General features: G+C 42.4%; 2 protein-coding genes across 6 annotated transcripts in view; both read left to right on the top strand.

Moving 5' to 3' along the window:
* akt1 (v-akt murine thymoma viral oncogene homolog 1) overlaps positions 1–5,735 on the top strand; it is a 56,025-nt gene extending 50,290 nt beyond the window's left edge. The window contains exons 11-14 of the mRNA XM_012836820.3: positions 322–536; positions 1,664–1,751; positions 2,882–2,984; positions 3,264–5,735. Coding sequence (XP_012692274.1) covers positions 322–536; positions 1,664–1,751; positions 2,882–2,984; positions 3,264–3,343 — 486 coding nt within the window. The 3' untranslated portion in view covers positions 3,344–5,735. The remainder of the gene's footprint in view (positions 1–321; positions 537–1,663; positions 1,752–2,881; positions 2,985–3,263) is intronic.
* Positions 5,736–8,754: 3,019 nt separating this feature from the next.
* The window catches only part of cep170ba (centrosomal protein 170Ba), a 30,584-nt gene continuing 27,986 nt past the window's right edge, over positions 8,755–11,352 (top strand). For 2 of the 5 annotated variants that reach the window (XM_031579969.2, XM_031579965.2), the window contains exons 1-2: positions 8,756–8,996; positions 10,284–10,421. In XM_031579969.2, the coding sequence (XP_031435829.1) occupies positions 10,317–10,421 (105 nt within the window). In that variant the 5' untranslated portion in view covers positions 8,756–8,996; positions 10,284–10,316. The other 3 variants (XM_031579968.2, XM_031579967.1, XM_031579966.1) reach the window with 3 other exon arrangements.

The raw sequence follows: 11,352 nt of genomic DNA, 5'->3' as shown, positions 1-11,352 counted from the left end.
AAAGTGGGCTCCTCTTTTCAGGTGCTGCAGCATAATGACTGTTGCTGCACTATTGACTGGTGGGGTTGGTCATGGTCATGTGTAAGGTGATGTGTGTGACTGTGTGTGTGTGTGTGTGTGTGTGTGTGTGTGTGTGTGTGTGTGTGTGTGTGTGTGTGTGTGTGTGTGTGTGTGTGTGTGTGTGTGTGTGTGCCTCAGGTACTGGAGGATAATGACAACTTTAATGTTGATGGTCTGTGCGGTGCGGGAGTGGTCATTTATGCGATGTTGTGTGTGTAATGAGTGTGTAACGTGTGTGTTTGTGTGTGTGTTTCTCTCCAGGTGCTGGAGGATAATGACTATGGCCGTGCGGTTGACTGGTGGGGTCTGGGCGTGGTCATGTACGAGATGATGTGCGGCCGATTGCCCTTCTACAACCAGGACCACGAGAAGCTGTTTGAGCTCATCCTGATGGAAGACATCCGCTTCCCACGCACCCTCTCTCCCGAGGCCAAGTCCCTCCTCTCCGGCCTGCTCAAGAAGGACCCCAAACAGAGGTGAGGACCTCCCAAACTCACGTGTGCTAGCCTTTCACTCACTCACTCAACCACTGACTCACTCACTCACTCAATCACCCACTCACTCAATCAATCATTCACTCACTCACTCAGTCAGTCAGTCAGTCAGTCAGTCACTCAATCTCTCACTCACTCACCCACTCAATAATGGGACAGGGTTCGAGGTCAGGAGGGGTGACTGCTCTCTCCCTTCCCTACGCATTAATGAATGAATGAATTAATTCATTCATTCATTCATTCATTCATTCATTTGTTTATTAATTTACACTCACAAACTTACATTAATTGATTTATCCACGCACTCAGTCCCTCAGTCCCTTACTCATTCATTCATTCATTCATTCAAGCTCACCTTCACTCACTGACTCCTTAACACACTCATCTTCTCTATTAACTGATTCTTCCAGTCCCATTCCCCAGTCCTGCTCTGACCTCCCCTTCCACTCTCTCACTCTCTTGCCTATAGCAGACAGCAACTCCCCCACTGCAGGCAGTCCCTCACTCAGTCATTCATTCACTCTCTCACTCTCTTGCCTATAGCAGACAGTAACCCCCCTACTGCAGGCAGTCCCTCACTCAGTCATTCACTCTCTCACTCTCTTGCCTATAGCAGACAGTAACCCCCCTACTGCAGGCAGTCCCTCACTCAGTCATTCACTCTCTCACTCTCTTGCCTATAGCAGACAGTAACTCCCCCACTGCAGGCAGTCCCTCACTCAGTCATTCACTCTCTCACTCTCTTTCCTATAGCAGACAGTAACTCCCCCACTGCAGGCAGACCCTCACTCAGTCATTCAGTACCTCACTCCCTCGCTCATGTTTTTAAACTCTCACCCCCACAGATTCACTCTCTCACCAACTCATTATTTCCTCCTCTCACTCCCTGCACATCCCCAGGCCCCGGCACATGATAGTACAAATCAAAATGTTCCACGTCATCCTGTGAAATGTCATTTTGTCATGTTGCATCTCATGGAGATTAGTATAAATACCATCAGTGTAGTCCATCCGTGTTGATGAATGTTGGGCCCTGTGTGTGGATCTTGATGTATTTTGTCTACGGCCTCTCTACCGTCTGTTTGACGTATATGTTTGTGGACATTTAGGTTAGGAGGTGGACCTGATGACGCCAAGGAGATCATGCAGCACAAATTCTTTGCTGGCATTGTGTGGCTCGACGTCTACGAAAAGAAAGTAAGACATTTGTCCTCATTCATTTTTCAATGATAACATTATAAGCCTCTCTGGTTTGTGATTTAGTGGGGAGACGATAAGAAGTTAAATGTATTTTAGGACTATTACCATGGTCCTGGTATCATACCTACACATGAATTAGTTTACAAAATGGAGCTATTTTGTTGTATTAGTCAGTCCCACTTGGGTTTTATTTTTCTGGATTTGCGAATTCAACGCAAAATCAGCAATTTACCGCATTTTTCCACTACGCTGCATTATTTTCTTGTTTACTGCATAAAATGCAGAACATAAGCCTTAATGTTAAACTGAAACTTATTTCCGCTTCTTTTGGCCTCCTGGTGGTCTGTCTGTCTCAACCACTGCCACTGTTTAATATCCCACTCGTTTGGTGTCAGGTGTATGATGGATTGAAGACTGCGGTTAGCTTTATTAGACAATGGCCTGACATTCACGGCATAGCTGGATCTCATTAAAAGTAATTTAATTCACTACTTACATATTGTGGCGTCCAACAGGTTATTCAGCCATTCGTCTTGCATGGAGATAGCATTTCAAAATAAAAGCCTGTGTCAAAAATTCATGCAAAAATCATGTTTTCTGTTCAGTATTCTTTAATACAGTACAGTACAGACTATATAGACTACTCATGATTACTGTTCTTAATATTAACAAGAACTTATGATTTTGTAATAGAGTTCAAAGGTTCGAACCATGGCATGACATATTATTTCAACTTATTTCAATAACATTCTAGCATGGATCAAATGACCATGAGTATGGTTGTTAGAAAGTTTGTGAAATCAGATGATACATCTAAAATATGTGTTCTTATGTCTCCATTGCATGAAATGAAAAAAAACTAAAATACTCATATAGTAGATGATCTGACTGATCTCTGTGTTTTTTTATCTCTCGATAATATATTTTCTAGTGGAGTGGAAGAAACAAGATTTATTTTTTTAGATATCACCACCACAAAATCACAAAAAATCACAGACAAAATCGCAAAATTCTGGAGGGACTGTTTAGTTGAATGACCATCACAATCATAGGAGTTTTACCTGAAGCTACCAGAAGGGGGCAGTAGTGGGGCTGAAATCTCATGCAATATCCACTTTGTTTTACAGCTGGTCCCGCCTTTCAAGCCCCAGGTAACCTCCGAAACGGACACACGGTATTTTGACGAGGAGTTCACTGCACAGACCATCACTATCACGCCACCTGGACAAGGTATGGATATCTTTTCTCTCACTCTCACTCACTCACACACACACACACACACACACACACACACACACACACACACACACACCCTGTCTCTTTCTGTCTCTCAGTACCCCCACTTAGTAAACCAATTAGCTTTTTTGCATTTTCATCATTGCACATCAACCCAACTTTGCTTTCATTCTGCATACCACAAGCCTTTTCTCTAACAATGCACAGGTTTTTGATATTTTGAGAAAGAAATTTAAAGTGTTTTACACTCTCCCTCTCTTTCCTTCCTTGTAGATGACAACATGGAGTCTTTTGACAGCGAACGGAGACCCCACTTTCCCCAGTTCTCCTACTCTGCAAGTGGAACCGCCTAGATGTTCCTCCCCGCGTTCCTCTGCGTTCCCCGGCGGTTCCGTTCCCAGCCATCCCAGCAGACTGCACGCTCCAAGACTGTGGCATGTTCAGCACCTCTCCTCACGTTCGGCACCTCTCCCGTCTTCTTTCTTCTTCCTCTCTTTTCTACATTCTATTCCCACACGAGTCTCCGATTGTGTTCTAGTACAGACACCTCCCTCTGTGTTGAAAGAGAAGACCTTACCTGAGGAGAAGATGCGAAAGAAACAAGACAAAAGAAAAACAGAACAAATAACTTTGGTTGTTTTTGTGGCCTTAGAAAAAAAATGTTTCTCATGTCTTTTCCAAGGATGCAAGAGAGGTTACACTACATTGCGTTTCCAACATGAATTGCCATAGTCAGACAATCCTAATTTACATTAAAAAGCAGCTAACGGGATGATTACTGTGCAACAGTCGTGTAGGAGACATGCTGAAAGAGAACACATGCTAAATGTCAGGGGAAGAGGTGAAATTAGATTTTCTGTCTGAATTCAACTAGAATGAAAGGACTTAAAACAAACAAGAAAATATGGCTATGGACCAGTCATGACTTCAATCTTGAGAATTCCTCCTTTTCCCTTAAAGCTCCCAAAAAAATGAAGTGTCTGAAAGGGTTCTATTTTGGGCTGTTACCCTAAAAATAAAAAAGTCTCGAGTGGAAATCTTACTGTGGAGAACTCTGTCAGTATGACGCATGTCTCCATTCCATTCACTGAGATTGTATATCCCCTGTCCTACTTTGAAGATGTATCCCTTATATCTCAAGTCCAATCAAAGATGTATAAAAAACTGACCTGAAATAGAGCATACATTGATATAGATGAGGCTGTGTGTATCATTTAGCCTCAACAGTGTCCAATCCACCTCAAAAGACCTCTGCTACACCACTTAGTAATGTGCAATACAGCAGCAGACTACGCAAGGAATCATGACACCAGTAGAATGACCTAATACGAAATACTATACCAATGCTGTCCATTATGAAATGACTGGGTCCAGTCATTAAGAACATCACTTAAAAACTGGGACCAAGTGTTTGGGACCAACTCACAGAAATTGGTCTTTTGATTAATATAACAATACAATAGCATTCAAGACTCTTTTCCTGGACCTAACCAACACCCACCACCCACCACACCCCAAACACACTCATGCGCACACACACACTCACACGTCTCAGAATTCAGTGCTTGTGTGTTTTTGTTTTCCTCTTTAACTTTGGTCTCCCCTAACAAATGCTCTCGAGATCTCACACAACTGACTGTTCAGGTACTTTTCTGGATTTCTTTCTCTCTCTCTCTCTCTCTCTCTCTCTCTCTCTTTCTCTCTCGCGCTCTCTCTCTCTTTCTCTCTCTCCCTCTCTTTCTTTCCCTTTCTCTCTCCTTCTTAACCGGGGTTTTCCAGTATTGGGACACCAGGGTCCCAGTGCCTTCACCACAGCCTCAATGAGGTCACCATTATCGCACACACTCCTGTTTCTCTCTCTCTCTCTCTCTCTCTCTCAGAGACAAACTGGCTTTTGGTTCAGGGGAGACACATTCACGTCGAGTCACGACTCATGCCTTCAATCTCACCTACAGCAAGAGGACCTCCACATTTCTTTAAAACGTTTCCGTTGTTCTTATTTATATGACAGCAGCAATGGGTGGGAAGGGGGAGGTGGACCGTGCCCTAGACATGCACTTTGCATTCTCCACCCGCCCCTGATTAAAAAAAAAAATGTTTAATGCATTTGTACACTTCTCTGTACATTGTTACGCTTTGTCGTTGAAGGCAATTTACTCCGCATTTCTTTAAGTGTCGATTGAAATTGGGTGTAAATACCGCACAAATTATTATTATTTCTTTTTTCTTTTTTTTACAGCAATTGAAATGCAATGCAACATCTGATGTACCCATGTACAGATAAGTGTATCTGTAGCTAAAGATTTGTGGAAAAGCTTTTGAATATGCCTTTTTTTTTTTTTTAAGAAAAACAAACAAAACACAGTGCTCTGATCAGTGTTCAGATTAAAAACGGCAAATTTCAATACATAACTCATTCAATGTACTCTAATGAATGTAATGGCTTTTAACTTTTTTTATTTCTATTGACTTCAATTCCTACTTTGTAAGCAATGTTCACATTTTAGTTCTGATTGTCTTCTATGCATATGCACACTCTGCCTTTCCCGTCACCTTTTTGAAAATAGGGAGAAGTTTTACATTTTTTTTATTTTTATGATTTATATTTGTTACTCTCAACCCTTCCCTTAAATTGAAGACACCAGCTTTAGTAACGAATAATATAAACTTTGTACACACTGTTCGGCTGTTTTTACGGTTTAGAATGTTTTCCTTGGAATTGATCAAATAAACAGTTTGACTAAAGTGGTCTTGCAATTTGTTTTACTTTTTTGCTTCCAAAACAGCTTGTGTTTATATTTAGATAATATTTTTGAATAAATATGTATGTCTGCTGAAATAAATCATAAATCAACCAGGATGAGTTCATACTTCAGATGAGTTTTTGTCACAAATAAGTTCCTGAATTTAGCACACTTCATTGGCAATGGCAAACTACTTTTTGCATTGTTAATAATTAAACATAAAATGTAACAAAAATAAGAAGACAATTAAAACATATGATTTAACATAGAAAAAAAAGCCACACAGCTTATAGTTTAGGCAATCTAATGAACAGATGTGTGTGTGTGTGTGTGTGTGTGTGTGTGTGTGTGTGTGTGTGTGTGTGTGTGTGTGTGTGTGTGTGTGTGTGTGTGTGTGTGTGTGTGTGTGTGAGAGAGAGTATGTGTAATTGGCTTTATATCTTGCCATTCTTTCTGACCCTTACAAGACCCTTACAAGAAGTAGGAAGAACCCTGCTCTATCCCACCCAAGTCCACCCCCTGACAAGCCCATATGGTCCAGTGTGAGGAGCAGATGTTGGCAGCCAGCTGTGTGAGGCTACATGAGAACAATGGCACCTCCCTGAGAGAGGCTCACCTTTCTCTGGCCTGAGGAGGGGAAACAACTGCTCCTCACCAGGCTGCTCAGGCTCCTGACTGCAGAAAGATGACAAGCCGCACAGACCCATCAGTATAGAGAGATGACCAGCAGCACAGACCCATCAGTATAGAGAGATGACCAGCAGCACAGACCCATCAGTACAGAGAGGTGACCAGCAGCACAGACCCATCAGTACAGAGAGATGACCCGCTGCACTTCACCTGTTTTCAAACCACACCTCAGTAGACCACCCCAGGAAAATAGTCATATGGGATTTTGCATTCAGGGATGCAGCCACTGGCTTGAAGTGCCTTTCTTGCACAATGTGAACAGGACATTTTGTTTGGCTAAATCGGTTGTGATTACATGAAGCATGATGGATGGATGTGTCCTTGTTGGAGAAATGGTTTGTGCTCAACACTTCATGACACACTTCATCACAGTACATTTGAGCTTCATCAAATTCAACACTGTGACCTCAAGGGGATCAGTGGTACTAAAATTTGTAATTTGCCATATGGAGGGAAGGAAACTATTTTATCTAATAAAAAATATATATTTGATCTAATAAAAAAATGTCTATTGTATCTAATACAATTGACAAAAAGGAAATAATGTGTTTCATCAAGGCAGTTTGTAATCTTGAAAAGCTTAAGAAGGTCCCTCCATTATACTCCATACTCCACACTTTTATTCTTCCCTGCAGACATTCTCTGTGAAATAAAATAGTTTGTCCCTGAATGTATTGTGAACTGCAGATACCTTTTGCTAAATCTGTTGGGATTATAGTAATGATGATAAATGGACTATCTGTATTCACTGTAGAAATATTCGTATACAAACAAGGTTCCTTAGGACATTGTGAAATCAATGATGTTGAGGAGTCCTGAGGTACTTCATATCTGGGTTTTGTTTCCAAAGAGATTAAGATGAAGAGCAGACAAAGGACAGTTGCTTCTGCCTTGGGCCAGGAGCTTAAGAGAGAGAGGGGAAGTCCAGTCTACCCAGACTGAAAGGGCTGCATGTAAGTCTGAATGCTGAGACAGAGGTGGGGGGGGGGGGGGGGGGTTGGAGCAACCATAGATCATAATTGTTGGAGAAGACAGGTTTCTCTTGCTTGTTTTACTCTTAACAGTGGGGACAGGGTATTCTGTACTGGATACAAATGGAAAGTCAACCCGTCTGTAGCCCAAGGCTCATCAGAGTAGTGGTTGTAGAGTCTTGCCTTTTGTCTGCGCGTGTGTAGTTATCAAGATAATTTTCTCTCTGTCTGGCTACTATGGTGATGTTCTTGTGTTGTCACACACAAATATGGCATCAGTGGAGAAGGAACATAGTTGATTTTCATTCTTATCCTCAAATGCCTTTTTTTTTATTGGCAACATATCTACTCAGCCCCATGCCAGTAATAGCCCATATTAGGTTTGCTTGTCTGTGTAACTCAAATTGAGTTAGCCGGCTGAATGTCAGTGACTGAAAAGAAGTGGGTGCTGTTCTTTCACCTTGTGTCAAAAAGAGACATTCTGCTGTCTAACTATGGGATTCAGAAAAGCAAACCAATACTGCTTATACTATTTGCATGCCGTTAAATTGACAATGCCATCCTTTCCAATGAAAGTGCTGGGTAAAATATGCTTTTGCTTTAGTATGCTGTTGTAAGACATAGGCTAAGTGAAGGTGACTGAGTCAAAACGGGCCTTGAAGAAAATATTGGTCAAGTGCCCCATCTAGTGGTCAATACTCGAACAGCCTGTGTGCCGCCTACCTCTGTACCTCTGTATCCGTGAACCAACTCTTCCAGAGGAAGTCAGTTATGGACATGATGAAAGACATTATCTCTTCATTCACTGACTGTATGAACAGTGAAACTCTACTATAGCTTTGAATGAAGGCTTCCTAAATTAGGACTTCTCCTACGTAGGCTATCTGTCATGTCTAGACATAACTCAGAAAGAAGGAAGGAAAGGGTTTCATCTCCCTACTTCTTTTCTGATTCGCTGGTTATGTCATATTTATTTTGGAAATGCTGCAGCCACTTATTTAGGTTTTAATTGAATTTATTTGATACGTTTAGAACATCATAAATATATAAATAATGTTATATTTTTACTGGGACAAACCTCTTGTGTTAATGCATGACCATGTAAATAAATTAACAAATGGTGAGGATCAAAGAAATGTAAATGTTGGCCACAATGAGATTTATAGGCCTATTAAAGACAAGTTATTAGTGAAAGAGGATAAACTTAGCCCTATATAAAGTTGTGAGAGAAAATCCTGCCTGACCTACCGGTATGAGGATTCTGTAATTCAACTGAGCTCACCTTTAGTAAAAGGTGGGGTTCTTCCTGAGTTTCGGGCAGGTGCCAAAGCATTTCATTTGACGGCTGGGACAGTTGCGTCACCAAGCTGCATTGTAATCCAGAGGCGCTGTTGGTGGCTCCACTTTGGAAGTCAAAGCCAGTTCAACAGAGGGTGTGTGCATCCACCTGGACTAACGACGGCTGGACTTCCTTCTTCTAGCTGTTTCCCGAACGGATATATAAATTACGGATTTATAAAGGAACGAGATACAGTATCACAAAGCAAAACTGTGGTCAGATTATTGGGACCAACGCCGGCTGTCAGGAATCTGGAATCAAGGTAGCTAGCTGCTAACTTATTCGGTTGTCAAATGGAATGGACTGGGGAATGTCAGTCAGAAGAAAGCTTGTCTCACAATTGGAAGTTCCTGTAAAGTCGCGTAATCATGTCTGGTCTTACCAAGAGCGGAGAAATGCTCAGGAGATATTAGAGAAGTAACCTAGGGTAATACATGCATTTGCTTGTCGTTATAAAATAGTTAAAATAACTTATTTTGTGAGCTGACCCAGCTATCCAGCAACAGCATTCTTGCTCGCTAGTCTGCTAGCTAGGTTAGCTAACTTGCTAACATGTTGATAAATTCAACGCTTCGCATCCAGACAGCTGTTAACAACACACTGTGATACTTCCTATGGATGTACCCAACGTTGCTTTCCCATTTACAGAAACCGTATAACCCACTCTGAAGTAACTTTATTTGTGATGACAATTTTATGTAAATACATTTATTAACTTCAACTAGTCTTTGAGTTGACCAGTGATGGTGGACTGTGCTGCGGATGTCGTCAACTAATGGGAAATGTCCCTTCGCTCTGCACAGCTGTTTGGTTGTCAAAAGGCAAATGTTAAGATGATGATATCAGTACATCATTTATCAGTCTACAATAACATTTAGATCAGAAAAAATGCAACTCTATAATGTACTTTTTTATTGTACCGTGCCCATCCCCTCCCCCAGTTTTACATTTTAATGTGATTTGCCATGGGAGATTTCATTAGGCCACCGACTACCACGAAAAGTCGTTTCTAAGGGTTTTCCCCATTGAAATATGGTCGATAGGTTACGAACAGTCACTTGAACCACATTGTAGCAGAGGTCACGTGTTAAATCTGTTGTTTGGGGTGGATTAAGTCTTCCAGTGGATAACACCGCACTCAGATCTGTGTGCAGCCTGCGAGTCAATCAGTGAAATTGAGGGCCTACAGTGAACAGCGTCCAACTGCTGATTAGATGCTGCGCTGTTTTTACATGACCAGCTGCTGTGTCTGCCACAAGCTGTCTAAACAAACAAGGCAGTGACAGTTTCATTCCTCTCTACGCCTTAGAGAAATTCACTTCAGATTTTGATAGTAGACAGTAATGCAACAAGCTCAGATGCTTTTTCAGGGTAACTACAGACATTGAATACTGGTTGGTAAAGTACACTCCTGTAGCTGGAGGAGATGTGGTTTCTGTCTAGTGGGAAAACTTTTTATTGAAATACATGGCCTCAATGTGCAGTGAATCATTCTGGAAAAACATGACTGCAGTGAATGTAGAATGTTGTGGTGTCTGTTTTCCCCAAGAATGTTGCTGGAGCTCTGAGAAGCTGTGCGAAGATGAGTGTGACATCATGGTTCCTGGTGAGCAGCTCAAGCACGCGGCACCGGTTGCCACGGGAGATGATCTTCGTGGGCCGGGACGACTGCGAGCTCATGCTGCAGGTGAGAGACCTGAAGCCATCGGCAGTGTGGCCATCCTGGAAGTTGCCTGATTAGAACGGAAACCTTTTCCCCAAACTATGCTACTGCTTCTTAGTCAGAAACACCCTACCACATGGGTGTGGAGCTCTGGTGAACTGAATGTGAGATGGCATTCTGTGTTGGTATGATAAAGATAGGGTGGGGTTTGTGTCTGTGTGTATGTGTGTTAGTGGGCTTGATTCTCAAGTAGCCCCCTTTACATGTGGTTTGGACAGCAAAAGCTTTTCCTGAACTAACTGTGTGTGTGTGTGTGTGTGTGTGTGTGTGTGTGTGTGTGAATGACTTTGATTCTCTTACTTTACTGTACTGTTGTATTGTGTTGTATGTCCGGAGGGGTTCTGATCTTGAGAGCCTTAGAACAATTGTGTGCGCTTGCACGTGTGTGTGTGATTCCCGAGTGACTCTACAGTGCCTGCTGGGAGACTTCCCTTTTGGCAGCATCTCAAAACGCAACCGCCGCATTCCGTCCAGTTGCACACAGTATCTCTCACCATTCACTGGCAGGCTGATGCTCCTGCCTCTGGAATTTTCCTCCCTCTGCACCTCCTCTCCTCCTTTCCCCAGTCCCCTTCCCACCCCCACCCACCATTTTATGTAGGCCGCTGGAAACACAGCACAACAGCAGAACTGCAGATCCCTCCTCTTTAAAATGTTTATACAGTTTCCTCAGCCTGTGGTTTAGCTCTGAATGCCCTGCCCTACCGCAATGGTTAGCCAGCAGAATTCAAAAGTTCCTCTTGTGCACATTCAAGGGAGAAGGGGCTGGCTGGCTGTCCACAGCTTCTATGCCTCGCCTATTTAGTATGATGAGTGGCTTATGATCTCTGTCTGCCTCATGAAAAACATTAGGACTACTCCTACCCCCCCTTCCTCCCACAGACTTATTGTCCGT

This window comes from Clupea harengus, chromosome 14 (genome assembly GCF_900700415.2).
Source record: "Clupea harengus chromosome 14, Ch_v2.0.2, whole genome shotgun sequence".
Lineage (NCBI taxonomy): Eukaryota > Metazoa > Chordata > Actinopteri > Clupeiformes > Clupeidae > Clupea > Clupea harengus.
This window is presented reverse-complemented; position numbering and strand designations above follow the sequence as displayed.